Source organism: Macrobrachium nipponense, chromosome 15, assembly GCF_015104395.2.
Source record: "Macrobrachium nipponense isolate FS-2020 chromosome 15, ASM1510439v2, whole genome shotgun sequence".
Lineage (NCBI taxonomy): Eukaryota > Metazoa > Arthropoda > Malacostraca > Decapoda > Palaemonidae > Macrobrachium > Macrobrachium nipponense.
The window spans coordinates 31,124,390-31,148,715 of NC_087208.1; the positions used below are offsets into that span (position 1 = coordinate 31,124,390).

General features: G+C 35.9%; 1 protein-coding gene across 1 annotated transcript in view; it reads right to left on the bottom strand.

The window, feature by feature from the left end:
* Positions 1–697: 697 nt before the first annotated feature.
* LOC135227069 (5-hydroxytryptamine receptor-like) overlaps positions 698–24,326 on the bottom strand; it is a 221,649-nt gene continuing 198,020 nt past the window's right edge. The window contains 3 exon segments of the mRNA XM_064266894.1: positions 698–3,080; positions 3,082–3,159; positions 13,966–14,314. Coding sequence (XP_064122964.1) covers positions 2,688–3,080; positions 3,082–3,159; positions 13,966–14,314 — 820 coding nt within the window. The 3' untranslated portion in view covers positions 698–2,687.

Sequence of the window (24,326 nt, forward strand, 5' to 3'; positions counted from 1 at the left end):
TATATAAAACTGTGTTAATTGCCTGGGGTCTCCGAAACCCCATTTCAGTACCTGCAACGTTCAGAGAACCCATCCAGAAGAAGATGGATACTTCCATATCCTCCGGGATTGGTAGCGCCCTAATTGATACCGTACCCAAACCTTTCCCCACATGTAGATACAAAGTCTATATACTTTTTGTCCGTACTTTTTCTCACCAGCCGCCTGGCGAGGGGCGGCATTAATACCCAGTGTAGACGGGTTCTGTTCTATGTTTAGCTTGAGGCTTCATATTTCATGATGCTGTATTACTGTAAATCCCTATGCTTTCGTGATTATTATTATGTTTTCATAGTGTCTAATACGAAGTAATTGAGTTTACATGGCAGAATGATTAGAACGCTCGCAGTGTGTTGTTAAAGACGGTATTGGTTTTTGTCGAGATTATGTTAATGAAACGTGAAATGTGTTTTTTTTTTTAAATTGAAAGTGACTTCTTTTTATTATTAGGTGGTGCATACTCTAAGTATTTAGATATGCTCTTAATCTGCAGATTACTTCTTGTGCAGTGTGTTTTCTATGCAGCTGCCATTTGAGTATATATATATATATATATATATATATATATATATATATATGTATATATATATATATATATATATATATATATATATATATGATATATCATACATTATACCTATAGGTATGTGTGTGTGTATATAGATGTAGGTCTGTCTCCCAATTTTGCCTTTTGTGTGTGTGTGTGTGTGTGTGTGTCTTCACCTCATCACCTCCTCCTTCCGGTGTCTAAATATTATCTTTAGCAGTGGAAGCGCCGCCGGTGGAGTCGATCGAGAAGTCAATAAATCATCGTCGTCTTGAAGGGAATTAAATCTTCCTCCGGAGATTGGCGGAGGAAATTCGCTCTTCATTGTTTGACCGGGCTTTATTTGCCCAAGGATTCCTATTCACGCCCAATATTAGCCCCGGGGTGAAATTTCAAGTTTGGCCAATTTTTTCCCGGCGAGAGACGGTCCGAATCACTCGCTCATTTTCGCTTTGCGGGAGGCTGTTATTGGCTAGCAGGGACCCGCTCCCTTTGCTTCAGTTTTTCTTTTATTGTTTTATTTTGTCTTTAAGACTTTTTATGCTATTAAGAGTATTGGTTTGTTATGAAGAAGAGTCTGCATTTATTTTATTAAGAGTATTAGTATGTTACGAAGAAGAATCTGTCTATATGTTATTAAGAGTATCGGTTTGTTATGAAGAAGAATCCGTATTTATGTTATTAAGAGTATCGGTTTGTTATGAAGAAGAATCTGTATTTATGCTATTAAGAGTATTAGTTTGTTAAGAAAAATCTATATTTATGTTATTAAGAGTATTGGTTTTTTTTATGAAGAAGAATCTGTATTTATGTTATTATGGGTATTAGTTTGTTATGAAGAAGACTCTGTATTTATGTTATTAAGAGTACCTATTGGTTTTTTATGAAGGAGAATCTGTGGTGTCCTTACGAATGTATTTTCATGAGGGTAAAATGTCTAAGGTACTGTAATTGCTCAAATATACTTATTTCAGATGGGTGAACAATATTGAGGTTTGCTGTGCCGATTATATTTTTTTAGTCGGTAACTGGTATTTGGTCAAAGATGATGCATCATGTAATTCGAAATTATTCGTAGTACTTAGGTCTTTGGCTGAAATCCGAGTTTGTTTTTTTAGATTTATGTATTGATTATCAAATATGTTTTTTTATTATGGTTTTCCCTTGTATTAAGTTTAATCTATTACTAATAAAAATAAGAAAGTACGACCAATTCAACGACCGTCATTTGCAAGCATCTCCATTTAACATTACGATACCCAGATTCACATACATATAAACTCGAAACATATATAATATACTATACGGTTTTGACTCGATCTATCTAAAATTACTTCCTCACCCATGTTACAGTGTCTTTAAATGAACACGCTAATCATTTGGTCTTGACATAAATATATACTCTTATAATGATCAAATATATACCTGGCTTTTTCCTATTTTCCCATTAAATTTTTTTTGTTTCGTTTCATTGAACTTTCGATAGTTTGTGAAGTATCAATGTCATCAGAAAGGCTTAGGGCAACACACCTGGTAGCACACTATTCAGAAGCAACTCTTTTTTTAGATTTTATTTTCTATATTAATACCTCGATTTTTTCACTGTTGTTTCTATGACTCACAGAAAACACTAACCACACTTTCATTCCCTTTTCTTCCTCTCTACCATTTTAGCCTTTCTTTCCTTTTCTGGTCGAAATTGACTGACACCGCAACACCTTCAATAGTCAGTAATATAATCGGTTCGTGTTGTCAAGCGCTCATGTCTGGATTTGAAACGGGACAAAGGAAACACGTTGATTTATCGGGATGTGTCACTGACGTCGCGTTTATGGTTAACAGTCCACTATGACGTAAGGTCTCTATCTATTAACACCCATAGGATTTCATCCATCTAGCCAAGCAGATGCACCATAAATTAAAATGTACATAGATACAACAATAAATAATAACTGCATTTGGTCCTTCTCAACCGGTTTTGTTGATTTATTATGCACCAAAGACTATCTGTATGTGGGTATTCCGAGTCTGTCTGTTCAGTACCATTGTCACTAGAGTTCCCCAAGGCGGGCGTCCGCCGCCGCCGCCACTCTCGGCGACCTCAATGAACTTTGCCAGGTCTATATCTTTGGTTCTTGCGGCCGAAGAGAATCCGCTTGAAGGCCTCGCGGAACTCGGGGCTGAAGATGGTGTAGATGATGGGGTTCAAGGTGGAGTTGAAGTACCCCAGCCACAGGAAGATGGAGAACATGATGTCGGAGAAGTAGCACCCGTGGCAGATGGGCATGAGGAGGGCGGTGACGAAGAACGGCAGCCAACATACCACGAAGGCGCCCGTGATGATGGCCAGGGTCTTGGCGGCCTTCTTCTCCCGCTTGGCTTCGAGGGTCTCCTTTTTGGTTTTCTTCGGCGGCTCCTTCGGGATAATCTCCAGTCGGGAGACCTCGCTGACGTGGGACGAGACGGAGACCGCCCCGTTGTTGGAGGACTTGTCCTGGAGACCCGCTGTGGGTCGTGAAGACTGTCGTTTGGTGCTCCGTGATGCCGTTGGGCTTGTCTCCGCTTCTGGGAGTCTGAGAGGAGGGGGGAGAGAAGGAGTTCTTTTTATTAGTCTGTTAAATTGAGGTCTCATGATGAGTTTCTGATGATTGGAATGAAATGTAACAGGAAGAGATTAATCATTTGTACTAAAATTGAGTAAATAGATATAATAGGCAAAACTTAATTAGTTTCAGTGAGAGACAATGATTCGAAAACCAATTTCAGTAAGATTATAGAGATAAATATTTATTACTTTCGCTGAGATAAGATATGAAAATATTGATTATTTTTTGTGAGATCAGATGAACCAACATAAAAAAATATTATAGTGAAATTCAAAAAGAAAATAATGTTCATTGAGATCAACTAGGTATGAATAAGTAATCTCTTGTGAATGAAAAGAAATTGAGAATAATGGTTTCCAGTAGGTTAGGTATGTAAAACATTTATAATCTGTAATAACCTCAGTTAGGACAGTATTGAGCAGCTTTCATATGTGTCATTGATGTTAAGTGAAAATGAATTCTTCAGTGAGGACATAAAACGAACAAAAGTCAATTTCAGTTTGAGCAGAATGTTGAAAATGAGGTCATTGAATCAAGAAAAGTGATTACAAAATTTTTTATTTTTATCAGAGAAGTGTGCTGCTTCTCAATATTTGCATGTGGAACCGAAGTACTGCTAAATCCCCTTCCACACGATGGGCAAATGCACGGCGGGCAGACACTGTTACCAATTTTGTTGGTTGACGGCGATCACGAGTGTGGTCTAAATCATAGCTTCGCCTGCCAGTGCCTACTGCCTGCGTTGGACTGTTTGATCTGGTATCACTGTTTAAAAGCAAGAGAATTACGGCAAATCCGTCGTGTCTCTCCCCCTCGTGTGGAAGGGCCTTTAGAAAAGTAATGAAGTGAATGATAACTCGAGGCTTTGATCTGAAATGGAAGCAAGATATTAGGAAAATATAATAGTTTCCGAGAACATTTAAGGTTTATGAGGGGAAATTTGAAAAGTTTTATTTCGAAGATTTTGTCGCGACGGGAAGCAGTCACTTTATGAAATTATATACGTAGTATAAAAGATCTGAAGGATTACGTCACACGTAATTCTAGCCAGTATACTGTTTTAAGAAACTGAAGGTGTTCGCCTTGTGAGTTTTTCTGTTATGATATTTGTTTTAAATGTGTGAACACATTAAAAATTGTTGCTTCTGTTATAGCTAGTCTGTTCATTAATTAGTCCAGCTGTTGCATAATTGTAGTCAGTGTGAGAAAACTTAAAAACTTAAGATGTTATTAAGGTTTGATGTAGCTTGCACATGATATTAATGTCAGCTGTTATCTTAGCTTGTCATATACATTATTTAGGCCTGTTAGCCTGTAGTGTTGTTGCTGCTAGAGAAAGTACAGAACATAACAGCGAATGAACTTCATAATTGAGGATACCTAATTTTCATATATTACTTTAATAATTGCTGGACGAGAGGTCAAGGTTTGGTATGAGGGTTAAATGTCAGTTGTCTGAATTAATTTCCTCGAGTATATACGTGATTAAAGGTTGCTTTTTTGGTTACGGGAGGGCATTTTACAGCGTAGATATGTCTTGATGGGGGAGCGTTTTAACAGCATAGAAAGTCATAGGCTCTGCTAGAAGTGAAAGCTATAGATGTCTGGCCCTTTAAAAGGTAATACTTTATAACATTGGAGCTTAAACGTAAGATGATGGCTACTGCTCGTGAAGTTATTATCAACATGCTGGGATCTCGGTAAGAAATTAGGGTCAGAACTCAGTTCTCAAGTACATTGAAATTCGAATAATGTATAGCGTTTTAAATCTGGTCAGAGTCGCTTATTTAGACTCGCGTAGGTTCTGCGTTATCATCAAAATAATTCAGGTACAACGTAAAGCAAGCAAAAAATGAGCAGAATTTTCTTCGGCGGCGTCGAGTTTACTGTACAGCGTATAATCAAGGCCACCGAAAATAGATCTATCTCCTGGTTGTCTCGTTATAATGTTGTATGAGCCCTGGCCCGTGAAACTTTCAGCCACGGCCGGGTGGTGGCCTGTCCTATAGCATTGCACGACGCACTATCATGGCAAAATTTAAGCTTAGATAAAATGAAACCTATTGAGGCAAGAGGGCTGCCATTTGTTACGTTTGATGATTGGAGGTGACAGATAAAGCCATCTTAATAGCTTTTTTGTTACAGAAAACTAAAACGAAAATAGCACCCTTTTGACAAGGCCGAATATGCCTCGCACTCATAGTCGTGACTTAGGCCTACGAGTGATTTCATAGAAATCTTTTATGTTCGAAGATTTGGGCATTTTGAAAGGACAAGTTCCTTTTGTGGAATTAACCTCAACTCGACATCTGTGGCGATAGAGGGGTCATGCGCCTACGGTCATGACATATATAACTTGCTGTCAGTTACGGAGGCCATTTTTAGTCAAATTAGCGTGAATGTCTACGCTAGCACTAAGAGACAAGACCAAAAGCAAAGCCTTCTTGTCGGGAGTACTTAAGAGACTGAAAAGTTGTGGGTTAATTGTGCAGGTGGCCATTGATTTTGCTCATTATTGAGGAATGTAAACAGTAGATTAAAAAAAAACCTTCGCGAGCGCTCGTGAGCACAAACACGTGTATATATATTATATTATATATATATATATATATATATATATATATATATATATATATGTTATATATATATATATATATATATATATATATGTATATATATATATATATATATATATATATATATATATATATATATATATATATATATATATATATCACGTTATAGTGCTTATCAGTTATGTGCAAGACGAAATCAATATGTAATGTATAATATGTTATAATATTATATTATAGCTTTCGTCCATAATTTGCCGGGCCATAAGTTCATAAGCTTTGTATAAAGTTTTACTAATATTTACAAATATATTACTTCTGTACACATACATAGCATATGTATATATCCATATATATTTTTAATATTGTTATGTCTATTTTTTTCTTTCATCTTGAATTGTTTCATCCAGCGTAGGGATGGGGCCAGTAACAGCAGATAGGTGCAGATCAGACGGCGTGATTTTTTGTTTGTTTACAATCCTTTGTCTTTACAACCCTTGTTGATACCATTTGCTTCGGAGGAAATAGGTTTGGGAACATTTTACAGTACTGGGCACCCTTTTTAATTCGATTTCCCCGCTCTATGACTGTTTGGTTTTAGCCCTAAAACTTTTGATTTCCCTTCGCCTAAAACCTCGTACCCTTCTTCTGTTGGATCTTAAAAATGACGGTTTGCCGGACCTTTCCCATAACCCCCTTTCTTTATAAAACGGTTTCGTCTACCCCTTTTTTTTTTCCTGAGTAAAAATGAATCGAATTGATTGGATAGAACATGATTTTTGTCCCCCAAAGTCACCGACTGTATTGTTGATCTCACTCGTGGCTTCATTTTTTTTGCCTATTGTTCCGCATTGGTTTCTTCGTTTACTTTATTTTTCTCCGATTTTTTGCTGGGAAGTTCATTGTCACAGCGAGTGATGTTATGTGGATATTTATGTGTGTAAGTGTTGCCGATTCTAGCTTGGTAAATTCGTGTCTGTTGGCATATATATATATATATATATATATATATATATATATATATATATATATATATATATATATATATATATATATATATATATATATATATATGTATATATATATATATATAATATATATATATAATATATATATATATATATATATATATATATATATACTATATATACATCTCAAGCATAAAAGGCCCATTAAAACCCTTTGGTTTAAAGCTAAGGACCATATTTCACTACTTGATAAGGGTGGAAGTCACTCCAACGAAATATAGTCCCTAGCTTTAAACCAAAGTGTTTTGACGGCCCTTTTATACTTGAGACGTATCCGGTTTTAACAGAAGAATTTATTTACACACACACACCTATGTGTGGGTTATATATATATATATATATATATATACGTATATATATATATATATATATATATATATATATATATATATATATATATATATATATAGATATATATATATATATATATATATATATGTATGTATATTTATGTATGTATGTAATGTGCGTGTGTGACACGCGTGCTTCAGTCCACTTAAGGCCAGTCTCCCCTAAGAGGGTGTAGGTGCAAAAGAAAAACAACCCAACGCTCACTGTCACTCATGCTTTATCAGCTGAGAGCTTCCATAAAATTATCCGCTTCTCACCACTACACTGAAGGTTCGTTTCTTTCACGCCATCTCGTGCTTCATGAATATTAAGACCCTTCCTCCCAGTACTTCTGCCAGATTATCTAGCCAGCTCTTCCTAGGCCATTGTCTCAGTGAAACTCAAGCATTATTAATGCTTTGGGTAGAGCTATCGTCCTGTGAAAATGATTTATTCTGTACGTAGAGCCAGCTCAGTCCTATAAAAAATGATTTATTCTGTACGTAGAGCTAGCTCAGTCCTATTAATAATGATTTATTCTGTACGTAGAGCTATTGTCCTGTGAAAATGATTTATTCTTTAGGTAGAGCTACTGTCCTCTAAAAATTATTTTTTCTTTGCGTAGAGCTATCGTGCTCTAAAAATGATTCATTTTGTACGTAGAGCTATCGTCCTGAGAAAATTATTTATTCTGGACTTAGAGCTATCGTATTCTAAGAATTATTTCCCTTTAGGTAGATTTATCGTTCTCTAAAAACGATGTTTTATTTACGTAGAGCTATCGTCCTGTAAAAATTATTTATTCTATAGGTAGAGCTATTGTCTAAAAATTATTCTTTCTTTATGCAGAACTATCGTCCTCTAAAGATTATTTATTCTTTACGTAGAACTATGTCCTCGTTTCTTTAAACGTGACTGTACCATTGCAAAGAACTCCAATCCTTCCTTTCACCTAATCCAACGTTTTTATCATGTTTAGGCATTTCCTCATTTCTTGTCCTTGCAATTAGTTTATCTTAATAGCTTCAGCCTCTTTGTCTCACGTATTCTGTGGCTCCCTGCCTCTTATTATACCATTATCCATTTGATTAACCCCCAAGTTTTATAAGGTAGTGTAAAAATTCACCGGGCGATCTAGCTTTAGTAACATAAAATTGAAGCAATTAATTTCAGATTTTATTTGAAAGATATAGCATCGAGTAGTTTGTACATCGATTACTCCTATTGAACTTGTAGCATAATGGTATGATTTGAATATAACAGAGCTGTTTTTACGGCAAATGAATTGGAAAAGGCGAGATATCTAATGAGGGGAAAATGAACTGTGAACCAGGGTTGAAGACACAGAAGAGGAAAGAAGACTATAGGAGTTTGTAAAATTCCTTGATAATACAATAGGGGCAGGAAGCAATTTTTATAAAACAGTGAATGGTAGTGTGAGGAGGAAACTAGGGTAGTGAATGTAAGAAATGGAGATTGCTTGAAGGAAGAGAAGGTCATATGCAAGCATCAAGGAGATTATGAAGGGTCAGTAAAGAAGAAAGTGGTATAGAAAAGGAAGGCAGTTAACAGGGGAGAGTTATATAGGTTAAGAAAAGGACGAGAGTGTGGAGATCAAATTTTTGTTTTGAAACCTCTATGCAAGAAATTTGAAGGTGAAGAGAAATTACTATCTGTGGCATACCTGAACCTCCATAAAGTTCTTGGAATCAATGAAGAGGAAATAGTGGGCGCAGGAAATATATGGCATAGAAGACAAATTGTTGGGAACAATAAAGTTTTTATGTTGGAAGCAAATCATATTGCAGAAAATGTAGATAGAGAGTGACTGGTTTGGTGTGAAAGTGGTTCTGAGGCACTGAGGCACTGAGATTTTGCAGAAACAAGTGATGGAATTTGAAAGTGTTGACGAGAGGGTAAATGGAAACCTGCTGACTGTTAAGAGATTTTGCAGAAACAAGTAATGGAATCTGAAAGTGTTTACGAGAGAGTAAATGGAAACGTGGTGACTGTGAAGAGAATTTGGAGAAACAAGTGATGGAATTTGAAAGTGTTGACGAGAGAGTAAATGGAAACCAGGTGATTCGAAGAGATTTTGCAGAAAAGTAATGGTATTTGAAAGTGTTGACAAGAGGGTAAATATTTGGAAACCTGGTGACTGTGAAGAGATTTTGGAGTTACAACTAATGGAATCAGAAAGTGTTGACGAGAGGGTAAATGGAAACCAGCAAGATGGAGTAATGAATCTTAATGTTGTTAGTAAAAGAATGGAAGGGGCTCTTGCATGAAAATATTGGGGTGTCAATGCAGTGGTTGACAGTAGGATAAGAGGAGTGGTGAGTTTCTGAGCAAATAAAGCAAGGAAGGTAGCTGGGGATGTATGAAAGAAATGAGGACTTATGAAGAAATGTGGACATATGAAGGAATGTGGACATATGAATTAATGAGGACATGTGAAGAAATGTGGACATATGAAGGAATGTGGACATATGAAGGAATGAGGACATATTAAGAAATGTGAATATATGAAGGAATGAGGACATGTGAAGAAATTATTTGAAATGTGAAGGTATATAGGAGAGATTAAAAGGTTAGCTTAGATGAAAGAATGTAACAGTATTATAAGATGGTTTGGTCATATGAAAAGAATGGGTCTGATAGCTGACTTGACGCAGTGTACCATATTCACTTTCACTGTTTCATGAAAAGGGCGCCAAAAATCGTTGTTACATGCCCCGATACCGATCACAGAACTTGAGTGACCAGACTTTCATCTTAACTGGTGGTTAGTCGACTGAGATAGGTTGCAGTAACCTCATCCTTTAAACATTATAAAAAAAAAAAAAAAAAAAAAAAAAACGGGAAGGTGAATCAGTGTAGCCACCTCCCCGGAATCGTAGAAGGCCTAATTTAATATTTATTCAACACCATAACCTGTTTGTATGAAGCATACATATTACGCTGAGCAAATAATATTATATATTATGGAAGAATTATTTTTCTTATCGGAAATATAATAAATATCAGTTCAATTTACGACAGGGATATCGAATCGATATATTTTATTTCTCAGCGTGAACATTGTTACCGCGAACCGCGAGAGGCCTTCAAATTTATTGGAAGTCTATTATTAGGTTTAGGGGACAGAATTTCTGATAACACCATTGGGAATAGGCCTACCCGTGCTTTGTTTGTGTGGTCGTATTTAGGCGTTCTTGGGATGATAGGGATCTCGTTTATGCCGTTATATTTCTTCTCTATCTTCATTCATGTAAATCACTTTCTATTCACTAGAGCCGTAATGAAGATAAGCGGAGCTCTCTCTCTCTCTCTCTCTCTCTCTCTCTCTCTCTCTCGTGGTATTTGTCATGGCATTTTCGTTTTCATTTCGAATAATATATTTCAATAAAATTCTCATTGAGTCCGCATCTCTCGTAAGTAATTATTATTACTTAGAAATCATAAATGTCTAGTTTTGTGTTGTCATATAATGTTGATTTACTGTTCCCACTTTATTTATTGAAATCATACATATACGTATTTATACACAGCAATTTTACCTTTCAGAAGGAACTCGTAAATAGTGTCCTGGAACCTCTTAACTGACGTTTTAAAGGACAAATTTAACATTATTGTAATTAGGTTCCATTATATATATATATATATAGAGAATAATTAGAGATACAGACAAGTATATATATATATATATATATATATCTATCTATATATATATATATATAAATTATATCATATATAGACTATTTGTATGTATATTTATATATTATATACATGTGCGTGTATATGTATTTGTATATATTCCTGTTTATGACAACGATATTCTATGTTTATAAACTCCCTGATCAGATTAGCCACCGTGCAGTTTGTGTCCTGCCTCTCTCCCGACTAACTCCTCATAAGTATGCAGAATTAAGGGGACTTTGGTCCGAGCTTTGGGACGTTACGTAACGTCTTTAAGAGTTGGTATACTTGCTGTTTCGTTCCACTCTTAAGTTATCGTCAAATTCATGACTAGCTTTAACCCCCACGTTGTCCGGATATTATTATTGTTATTATTTTATTAAAAGTAATGGCTACTTCAGCAGCGTTACACTTGTAGAGATTCTTCTCTGTTTTGTGAATAGCGGCTTTTTCGTGCTACTTAAACAGGCTAGTAGAACGCCTATAGAGGTCATGGTCAAATACAGGGTCAAAATAGGTGTATATATTTGAATTTTACAGATACACTATGATATCATAGTCATCAAAGTCATTAACGATATTATTATTGTTATTATTATTATTATTATTATTATTATTATTATTATTATTATTATTATTATTATTATTATTATTATTATTATTATTATTGAGAAGATGAGCCCAATTCATATGGAACAAGACCTCAGGGGACACTGACTTGAAATTCAAACTTCCAAAGAATATGGTGTTCATTCGAAAGAAGTAAGTGAAGGTTATGGGAAGTACAGAAGATCAGTTATTAAGCAAAAAAGAGAAAATAAATGAACAGATTAATAAACAAATAGATGAAAATATAAGTAAATACTTAAAATACAAAGAGAATTGTATTGGGTAGTAATTCGCGTTAGCTTCTGAAGCTCCAATTGTACAGTCCAACGGTGTTAGGAATAACCGCCCCACTAGCATGGAGGTAACTAAGGCGACGTGAAGTTGTAGCAATTACCGAGATAAGAATGACAAAAAAAGTGCAGGTTATGATGGGCAATTGTGGCATGATACCAGATTTTGCATTGCTCCGAGTAATGAAATGAAATCTGTACGTTTCATATTCTCTATACTCTGTTTTTTTTTTCCATCTGTTTTCGCATGGTAACACTGCGTCCCGGGCTTCAAATAGTTACGCTATGTGTAAGTTTTAGGTAAATAAAAGGATATCTGGGTGTACATTTGCAACTGAAAAGTGTTTTAATGATTTACTGTATGCGAATTACACCGTTAATATTCGAAATAAGGTTATTATTATTGGTGAATGTAAGCTGAATGTAACTATCTAAAGCCCGGGACACAGTGTTACCGTACGCAAACACCACATGCTGGTGGACAGATGGAAAAAAACTGAGTATAGTCTTGATAGGATCTGCTTTAGAGTTTGGATTTATTTCTCTTTCTGTGTTTCATGCCTTGTCATGATGAACTATTTCGGATAACACTGATAACGTAAACATTAAATCTCAACCTATCATGGCGCTCGCCGTGGCAGTTAATGTTTTTTAATTTTTTTAATTTTTTTTGAAGGAAATTAGCTGTTTCAAGAGTTGAGTGAAAGATCCTGTCGTGGAATGCAGCTTACTGTATCTTAAGGACTGTATTTTTCTTTGTATTTCGAAGCACTTTGTAATAGGTAACCTGGTTTAATAAAGAATATTTTATTAAATATTTTAGTGGTCCGTTTTCACTCCTTGATACAGTATACCCGTAATGTTAAATCTATTATGTTTCGCATATTCGAGGTCTATGTAATCTGTATTTTCGGGTGTTATTGTAAGTCCATTGTGAAATTTTGAAATCACTATATTAAATCCTTACGACGCGGCATCGCGTTATACAAATTGGTGGGACGAGTCTTTTTACGTGTGTGAGTGTCTGTAATGTCTTCGGAACTTGCAGCAGTTTAATTGATGTCTATAATGTGTTCTGAAGGCTTGCCTAGCAGCAGTTTAATCGAGCAAATTTGTGGATAAAGAGAAGTTCCAGGATTGGTGCAGGTTTTGCGTCATTCACAAGCCAGATATATGCCACCGTGAATAATGTTCGTTGCAGGGGATTAAACCGCCCTTCGTCTAATTGTTACTGGATTTTTTTTTAGCCTGATGATATGAGGTGTCATTATTTTGTTTTCATAAAATGTGTGGTGTTTTTTCTTATATCCTTTTTGAAGTAACTGAGACTGACCTTAGCTTATGTATGAAGTTGGGTGAAAGTTTTCATATTTAATAATTTTAGAAGGCTTTCAATTTACCGTTAGTTTTGTTTTTTATTTGGCTAAGAATGAATTTGTTTGTTACTTTTGATTGTTACTGCCATTGTATTTTTCCTATGAGACCTGAACTCACTTTGAAAGCAATGGATAAAGGAATATGGCAATATAAGAAACATGAAAAGGAAGAATTTTAGTGAATTTTAGAAAGAGTAAATGGCGTTTTATACCCTGGCACAAGTGAATTAAGACCACAAAGATTTTGTGATCAGATGACTGGGCATCAAGATTATCTCAAAACAAGAGGAGATACTGTATCTAGGTACTGTTAACTGACAGGTGTTCTTCGGAAGTTTAAGATGCCTTATCATAAATGTTATCAGTTCAAAATGGGTAATTGGAGTAGAAAACCTGTTAAAGTCACTGGCCTTTGCATCGTCAGATTCCTAGGTCGAATCTGCTACTGTGGAATGGACTATAGAATTTAGGCCAAATGCCAAGCACAGGGACCTATGAGTTCATTCAGCGCTGGAAGGGAATTTGAGAGTAAAAGGGTTTGAAAGGTGTAACAGGAGGACAATCTCGCAGTTACGCTATGAATGTCAGTGGAGGTATAATAAAAGGAATGAAAAGAGTTGCAGCTAGGGGGCGAAGGGACGCTGCGAAGAACCTTAGATAATGCCTACAGTGCACCGCATGAGGGATATATCTTTGTGAGTAAGCGAAGATAATATGCGTGATTTGTATGATTGAAGCAAAGCATATGTAATAATAGTAGACAGAAGAGTAACTGGTTTGGTGTTAAAGTGGGTCCGAGTTAAGGACACGTTACGTCTCTGTGGATAGTGATGTGAAAAAGTCGAGAAAGTGACGTGAAAATGCTCACCTTAGACTTCTTATTATTATTAGCTTTCTTCTTCTTGGATTCCTTCTTGTCACCTGGCCTGTTGTGGATCCTCTTGCGGGCTGCCTGGAAGATCTTCCAGTAGAGGATGAGGATAGCCGTGAGAGGGACGTAGAAGGTGGCCATGGTGGCGAAGACCTGGTACGCCAGGTCTTGCGACACCAGGCACTTCTTGTGCTCGTTGACCCGGACCAGAAAGTCCGGGTCCTTCCAGCCGAAGAGGGGCGCTATGGACACCACCACCGCCGTCAGCCACACCATCAGGATCATCGTCCCTATCCGGGTGCCGTTGCGGGAGTGGATGTAATCCACTTGGGTCACCGCCCAGTACCTGAGAAGAGGAGATAAAAGGGATTTCATTTAATAAAGACTGCAGATTAGGGAAAAATGAGTAAAATTACGATTTCGAGATTATAAAAGAGTAAAATGTAAGCCTTCGTATGTATGTATGCATTATAACAAACTAGTATGTTAAAAACAAAAGTAAATGACTGAAACAATGTAATTTCACATTCTGTGCGTGAACGGAATGTTGGGTAAACCTATGGAGTTGTAACTTTGACTGTCATACTTTATACCCACACAGAATATATGATGTTTCGAAGCTTTGTATATTACAACTTTGTTTTATGTGTGCGTGCACATTAGATTTAAATACATACAGGTTTATTTCACAAGTACTTTTTAGCAGTTTTTTTTATTAATTTATATCGTTATTTTTAATTTTTCACTTTATTTGATTGATTGATTGATTGATTTAGATTAAAATAACTGCTATTTTGCTAGCTAACTGATAGACATTATAACTTGGAAACTTATCCTTAGCAGGCTTTTTTTTTTGTAGCATATGTTGACTTCAGCAGCAATATTAATGGATTTTTTGCAATTATTATATTATTATTATTATTATTATTATTATTATTATTGTTGTTATTATTATTATTATTATTATTATTATTATTATTATTATTATTATTATTATTATTATTATTATTATTTCGGTAGATGAAACCTATTCACATGGAACAAACCCACAGGAGCCATTGCCTTGAAATTCACGCTTCCGAAGAATGTTGGTTTCAATCAACCACCGCAGACCCCACAATGCAGCAGTAACTGATCATGATACAGAGCCATGGAAATTTTCATTCCCTTGGTGGAGGCGCAACTCGCGACGTCTGAACGGCATGTCACGACACTAGCGACCATACCAGTGGACCTTAATGTTCATGTATCCTTTTTTTAAATGGTTGTAGAATAATAACTCGCATTCTTAACATAATACGTATAAATGGCAGAATTTATTTTAAATGAAATATAAATTCATTGTAGTAAAAGGCGTGGGCTTCTTTGTATTTATATACCGTATCAAGGGGTATAGTTTTGCTATGTAAATGTGGGTAGTGATATCCGTAGAGTTTCCAATGTTCGAACAAAAATTCTTTTGAAAATACGTGTTGCATTCAGTGGTCTTCCGAGTAATTACATTATTTGACATTCACCATTCATTCTATTTTCAAAACTCGTTGCACAGTGTACAGATTTTTATCCTATGTTCATTATTGCGTTATTTGTTTGTAATTGATTTACCATATTAATTACAATGGCTGACTGAGGGGTAGGACATAATTTTCTGAAATGGAATGTCACTTTATTGGAAAACACTGCTCATTTTGAAGCTCTAAGAAAGAGAATTGTGTCATGGTGTAGTGTTATCGTATATCATATTACCATGGTTTTAATTCATTTAGTTTAATATCTGTCTGATTTATGAGTAGATTCCTTAGTCTTTTCTTTGCCTTTTTGTGTTGCCCACTCTCAGATACCGACAAAAATAAGTCAGTTACGTGATTTATAATGAATCACTGTCACACATTTAATGAAGATTGAATCAGTACGTGAGCGCACATATGCACACACGTTTTATATATATATATATATATATATATATATATATAATATATATATATATATATATATATATATATATATATATATTATATCTATACCGATTTACATTTAAAGTGAAGAGAAAAACGGTGGAATACATCGGTGTATTTTATTTAAGTTGATTATTATTATTATTATTATTATTATTATTATTATTATTATTATTATTATACTGTTGTCGGTGTTCAGGTAAAAATTGGTAGTGATACAAAGCAGCCTCAGTTATTTTATTCCTTTTTTTTTTTTCGTGATTTTTTTTGTGACAAAAAAAAGAAAAAGAAAAAAAAGGAGCAATGTTTTCTTTTCATTACATCTGTCGCCACTTAGTTTCTTACTGTACATCCGTGATCGCTCAAGTCTTCCCTCTCGTCTCAGAATTACAGATGACGCATTTAAACCGATTCGGAAAAAAAGACTATAATAGATATTATAAGAATGAATTAAACATCCTCCGACCTTGAATACAACGTTTATCTACGGACGATCAAACTGTTCGCCTTCACGTCTAGCTGGAGACGATATGAGCACAAACGAAAGAGATATCTGTTGGTGACGCTGATCATCTCGGAGGTCATATAACACCTGAAAGGGTTGGAGCGCCCGGAAGAAGGATTCAGATTATATGGGTTGGAAAGTAACGGCTTTTGTGGGATCGGAAAGATTTGTGTCGCAAGTGTTTTTTGGTTTCAGAAATGTGTATTATACACATACATTTATATGACTAATTATCGCATCACCTTGATTCATATAGATTATTCGAGCTACAAATGTCCTTTAATATATAATTCGCTCTACCTCGGAATTAATATATTTTCTTATCTGTAAACCGAAGGGGAATTTTTTTAGTTGATAATAATTTCGTCCTCTTGTGGGATCGAACCACCGCCCAGCGGGCAGAGAAGAAATCAAGACTTCAGGGACGTTATCGATTCGGCTAATATATATATTATATATATATATATATATATATATATATATATATATATATATATATACATATATTTTATATATCATATGTACTGGTATATGATGTATAATAGCATATATATCATATATATGATATGATGGTGACAATAACAACGAATATTATTATTATTATTATTATTATTATTATTATTATTATTATTATTATTATTATTATTAATAGTTTTATTGCAGCAAATTAGTTGGCGAAGAAAGCTCCGGAAGCCTTAGAATATTTTGAGTATAGGAATTAGTTCTCGATGCTGATTTTACGTTCTGGACACACACACACACACACACACACACACGCACACACACACACACACACACACACACACATTTCTCCTCCCCATAGTGAAATGAAAAGACTTACCTTCTGCAAGAATAATAGTTTTTAAAAAATCTTGGTATTGTCCTTTGTTACTGAAGTTTCATGACATTTATCAAGGTAAAAATACAGAAGTTATATAAATACACGTAACGTTTGGTTAAATGTGCAACCTGAAGTGGATTCAGTTTTTATATTCATCCATTAACAGCTTCCAAAAAACGATTCCTTCCTCGTATCCCTCGAAATATGAGGCGCCAGCACGACATTTTAGGAGAGGCTTATAATTAAGTATTAGTACGACCATTATTTACTTCTTGGAAAAAAGTAAAAAACTGCCACGATAATTTTCCACTCATTAATTGGCTTCAATGAACGAGAGGAGATTCAATTTAACTTATTAAAATACGCTCCAATAAACTCCATTGATGGAATTTTCTCTAGTGATTAAACTTTACTGGTCTGTTGTTTTAAAAAAAGGAAAGTTGTGGCATTGGTACACTTCGCTTTTGAGCCATCAAACCATCCGAATTGCAGCCCTCTAGCCCTCAGTAGTTTTTATTTGATTCAAGGTTAAAGTTGTACATGATCGTGCGTCTGACAACGCTATAGGACAGGCCACCACCGGGCCATGGCTCATACAGCATTATATTATGTACAGAAAACTCGATTGCGCCGAAGAAACTTTGCCGTATTTTTTACTCGTTCAGATATTATCTTCAGTTGGATTCTGTGATACAAGTCGCTGTTTAGTTGTAGTGATTTGTTTACCTGTTTCTGTTTATTTCTTTTGGTAGTCTATTGCATGAGCATCTTTATTTTACTCCTTTGAGTTTTGACATATTTATTCTCATATCGAATGGTTCTTCGTTAGACGAGTGGTTTGCCATCTCATCTACCGATTCGGTAGTCCCGAGTTCGAGTCCCCCCTCTGCCAACGTGGAATCAGAGGAATGTGTTTCTGGTGATTAGAAATTACTCGATATAGTGTGGCTCGGATCCCACAATAAGCTGTAGGTAACCAATTGGTTCCTAGCCACGTAAAAATATCTAATCCTTCGGGCCAGTCCTAGGAGAGCTGTTAATCAGCTCAGTGGTCTGGTTAAACTAAAATATACTTAACGTTTATTCTCGTATCGAATTTTCTCTTCATTTAAGTCTCGTATTGGGAATGGGCGTGTCAGTTACCTCAGCTAGAAGGACCTGGGGCTGGAAAAGGTTTTTGCGAATTCCAGTTTAGAAGTGGTTATCTAAAAGAGGTTAGTCTGAAGTATTACCATCAGTTGCCAGTAGTAAGCTTGGAGATTTTGATCTTGAAAACGACAGCTAGAAATGTAACCAGTTTTAGCATCAAGGACGCCTACCAGGTGGGCGATACAATCTTATGAGCGCCTCAGTGGCGTGATCGGTATTGTCTTGACCTGCCACCTCGGTGGCCATTAGTTCGATTCTCTGGGATTCAGTGAGGTGTTAGAGATGTGTATTTCTGGTGATAGAAGTTCACTCTCGACGTGGTTCGGAAGTCACGTAAAGCCGTTGGTCCCGTTGCTGAATAACCACTGGTTCCATGCAACGTAAAAACACCATACAAACAAACAAGTTGTAGACAAGTTGTACTTTGGTCTGACTGAATACCGATTTGCATTTGGACGTATTCAGTAGATATATATATTCACGATGAATATTCACTACCGGCTATTCGATTCATCCGAAAGATTGTGACAGTCATTGGGTACTTTTCTTGCAAAATCAGTCGTTTGGGTAATGTTCTCAATATTGTTATACTAATTGACAGGATTTTTCGAAACTTAAGATTCTCGACCCTTCCACCAGGTAAGAGTAAAATGCTCTCTGCCAAATTCAGTAAATGAATATAAGATTCTCGACCCTTCCACCAGGTAAGAGTGAAATGCACTGTGACAGCCAGAGGGCACATCTTTGACACCATCACCTGTTGATTGATGTTGTGAAAACTGTCAAAGGCTGAAGTTGTTTTTCGAAACTTGGATTCTCGGTCCTTCCGCCAGGTGAGAGGGGATCTCGGACGGACCATCAGTGAGTTTCAGGATCCCAAAAACCTTCCTTCATTGGCCCAAGAAGGACAGCCAGTGACAATTTTGAGAATGGATGTTGCAAGGGGCGTTCCCTACAAGCTATCCAGTGAATTGAAAAGCCGTCAGTGAATATCTGCCGAGTTCGTCAAAAAGCGTAATATACATTGGGCTTGCTAAGACATTCATGCCCGGAAAAGGAGTAAAATGTCTTTTTCTGTGGGGAGCTGTAACATGCATACATGAGATGTATGTTGAAGCCCTGAGCCAAAAACCCGAAACCGCCCCTTAACTAAGTGAAACATACCAAACCGGGGCCAAAACACCAAAACCAACCTTCAACAAGGTCAAAATACGTAAGTTTACTGCCAACACCTGAAGGCCGCACCTCAGCCTGACCATTGTAACAGCTGCAACAGCTTCTGGACCGAGCTAACGCCACAGCGGCCGTCCTCAGAAACGAAGTGAGAGAACAAACAACGCTCCCCCCCCCCCCCCCTTTAATTACTTTAGCGTTTTGCTGACAAAGGGAAAATGAAATGAATAATGCATCCTTGGTTTACGTGCGCGCAAATGTAGGCGGGGAACTTCAGGAGGAAAAAAAAAAAAGGCTGATTCATGGGAGATTACCAAAAGCCAGGCGTCAAGGCGCCTGTCTCATAATGTCATTTCTTGTTGTGGACGAGGAATGGGAAACGTCAGATTAATTGTTGGATGTTGTGCTCTGTTTTTATTTTTTCTAAATTTTTTTATCGCTTTTTTATTTCTTTACATCTGTGTAAGATGTAAAGAAATAAAAAAGAAGATAGTTGTGAACATGAATTTAGCCAGATTTCGTATCATCATATAATTATGCGTCTGGAAATATATTCATGTAGATGTATGGCGATAATATGCTGTGTAAGCTGTAAGGAAGGTATAGAAAATTGTAATCATGAATTTAAGGGAGCGAAGTTTCGTATAATTATATAATTGTACGTTTGTAAATAAGTACATATATAAGTATGAATGTACTTTAAATCAATATAATGCTCATTCTACCCTAATCTTCGTTTATGACTGATGTCATGTCGTAGGTTTCAATCTTTCGAAAAGAGCGTGAAGGATTTGTTTCAAGTTTAAATGTGCCGGCTTTGTCTGTTCGTCCGCGCTCATATCTAAAGAAATACTGAGGTTAGAGGGCTACAAATTGTTATTTTGATCATCCACCCTACAATCATCAAACTTAACAAATTGCAACCCTCTAGCCTGAGTGGTTTTAATTTTATTTAAGGTTAAAGTGAGCCATGGATCGTACATCTGGCAGTGCTTTCCGGAGCAATGGGACGCAACCTGACTCTACTGCATCTGTGGAGCAACTGGAGAGCTACCGGTCATAGTTGATGGTTTTATACACCATTATACGTTGCACAGAAAACTCGATTTCTTCGGCGCATTTTTTACTTGTTTGGTTTCGATATGAACTTATTTATTATCATGGGACTTTTTACTTGTCTTTTTTTATGGGTAAGTAGATTACCGTCACATTTTCTGAGGCATACTAAATTCCTCCTCTTAGGGCTATTTATAAACATCTAAAATGGTCGTTTCCATGTTTTATCGCGAGGCATATTACCATAATTATCCTCATTCCGGACATTGGTCGTATCACCTTCAGTCAGGTGTATCGTCGTCATCATCATAAACATTATAATCATCGCCATCATCATATTTGAGTTTTGTGGTCTTGAGGAAACCACTGGGGTTCGTTCGAAATACTCGACTACGCCGAAGAGTCCGCCGTTCAGTCATAGTGACAGAGGAAGAATTTGTTTGCTGAATTATTATTGGTGGATGTTTGAGCGTCTGTACAGTTTATTCAATTAGATATTTTGCGAGCGTTGTCAAGGTACATCCTGTTGTGTCTGAAAGTTAATTCTGTATTTGTGTTGTGTGCATTATCTTCATCACTGAACTCACAAGAGCCTTTTTCAGTTTTTTGCTGTTTTCTTGACGCAGGAAAAAAAACAAACAAACAAAAGATACGCAAATAAATTTTGAAAACAGCACTTAGCGTCGTTATCTATGAGGGTGAATTCTCGGTTCTAAAAGGATATCTTTATTTTGTCAACGTCTCCTAAAGGGTAAAAGAGATTAATGTAGAAGGAACGGATAGAGTTTCCAGAGCGAAAAATATCCGAGAATCGTTTGGAGAGAGAGAGAGAGAGAGAGAGAGAGAGAAAGAGAGAGAGGTTTGAAGAGACTTTCCGAGGTGAAGATGGCTCCGACCACTCTTGATAATTTGAAGAAATAATCAGCTCTGGGAGATTTGTCAAGTGAAAGTTATTTTTAGGGGGGGTGGGGGCGACCGAGGTGGGGGGGATGTCTTCCACTCCTCTGCGAAGTGAGCTCAGGTTTCCAGCTATTGTTTGCTTCTATTCGTCACTACAAAGATAGGGATTCCAGGTTTTTTTTGTTTCACCGTTTTTTATTTGGTCATTTTCATTTACCTTTGCCTGAGCAATTTCCTTTTTTTTCTTATCTGCAAAAATCAAACAAGTTCCGAGAACGGGCAGTTCCTCATTAATGGTCTTAACACCTGATCAAGAGTAAACCCAGTGTGAATATATTTTCAGTTTCAAAGCCGCGTCCACGTAGGGCAAGTGTCGTCATTGCACTCACGTGATACACAGTAGTCATTACTGAAGCGTGTTCGCAGCATCTCTTCGGCCTATAGCTGGACCAACTTTATAGCCTTTTACTTTACCTCCATTCCCGGTTAGAATCTCCAGTCTTATTGTTCAATCTCTCAACGTGTTACGTCTTAGTGCAGATTTTTTTTTAATATTTTTGCCGGCCCTACCAAGAGATCCTTGTACTTCATGTCTGTTCTTTTCTAGATTACTTTGTCGAGTGGTCCAACCACTGCGATTCCCTCTTCTGATGATTGGTTAAAAAAGCCCAGTGCTTTGCTGTACAGCCTGAAGTTCTTGCAAATAGCATCAATTTACAGACACTTCCTTCAGCGGCATGGCTATACTCCTCTTACGTATTTTGTGGCCTTCGTTTCTTTTTTTTTTTATCATGATTACACTTTTTTTCGTGGTTGTGAAGGTTTTTGCTTTTTATTGTGTCTGCCTTCAGGTGTCCTCAGGACTCGCTAGACTGACGTTCCCCAACTCTTCTCTTAATACCTGAGAATTATGCACACCTTTTCACCCCCTGTTTTCTCTCGTTGTTATTACATATATAAAACACCTCTGTTCCACTGCAAACATACTTTATCTCAAAACAGTGTGAGCATCTTTATCCCAATCCCTCTCCTTGCGTCATATAAACACTGGCAGTACGAATCAACAAATGGTAGATTTTGTTATTTACATAAAGTATTGTCAACTGGAGTTTTGTCTTTATTACTTACGTCATCAAGGCATTTCCTCTTCTTACTTTAACTTGGAATGATGTCCTTAATGTTTAAAAATACTTCAATAAGGGAACGAAAATTCCGAACACACACACACACATATATAATATTATATTACATTATATTATATTATATGATTTTGTGTTATTCTACTTAATAAAGAGAACGTCTCTAAAAGCTAGTGTGATAGATATATATATATATATATATATATATATATATATATATCTATATATATATATATATATAGATATATATGATATATATATATATATATATATATATATATATATATATATATATATATATATATATATATGAATGTCTTTTTACTGTAATACAACAGTTAATAATATGAAGGTGAAAGGTCCATAAAACACTATTTAACGTTTCAACCATATATTTCAAGCACTTCCTTCTGTGCTACTGATCACTGGTAAAATATGGACATAAGATGTCTTACAGGGGCCTTTTATCTTCATATATATTTTCTATATATATATATATATATATATATATATATATTAATATATATATATATATATATATATATATATATATATATATATATACTGCCTTTCTTTGCCTGTTTTTCCATATACACAAACAAACACTTACACCCACAAACAGACAGACAGACAGAAAACGGACATCACTTCCTCCCAGTGATATACGACCGTCCGTCCCTCTCTCTCTCTCGAACGGAATAGAATTCGCGACCTAATCATCAGGGAGTCGTTTTTTTTCCCGAGACGAGCCTTCTTTTCCCCGTCCCATCCCATCTCCCCGAGTCGGTGTTTTCTCTCTGTCAGGTTAATTCCACATCATTTGGAGCACCTGAACTTTGTGCATCAAGGGGGGAGTGATGAAGTCTTCGTCGAGGAATTCTGGCGAACTCTTTTTTCCTCTTCTCCTCTTTTCCCCTTCGCCTATAAAACAGGTCGAATGAGGCGCTTAAAAAAGGAGTTTGAAAGGATCTCTCTCTCTCTCTCTCTCTCTCTCTCTCTCTCTCTCTCTGTTTGTTTGTTTGGATGGTTGGTTGTCTGTCTAGTGGGGGTATCATACTTAGTTATTGGAAGGATATTAAGATATATTGTAAATTCTCTCTCTCTCTCTCTCTCTCTCTCTCTGGGGGTTTAATACTGTTGAATCAGAGGGAATATTGAAAGAATATTACTCTCTCTCTCTCTCTCTCTCTCTCTCTCTCTCTCTCTCTCTCTCTCTCTCTCTCTCTCTCTACCTACCTAAGGGAGAATTAGGGGAGAATTAAGTGAATATACTCTATAAAACATTTATAACACGGAAAATGAAAGTTTTTTATTCTGTAGCATTATCTGGATTAATAGACAGTAATTCTCTTGTCAAATTTAGCTTGAAGATATTTGAGATATTTCCGTGTTCGAAAGATTTTCTCTTTTTTTTAGACAAATGATAAAGTAACATAATGCTTATTGTTAAACTGACTTTAGGCAACGGGAAGTTTTGTAATACGAACAATATGTATATATATACTTTAAAGCATATAATATGCATGTGATATATATATATATATATATATATATATATATATATATATATATATATTTACATATGTATAAATATAGTATGTATATATATATAAATATATTTGTATATATATATATATATA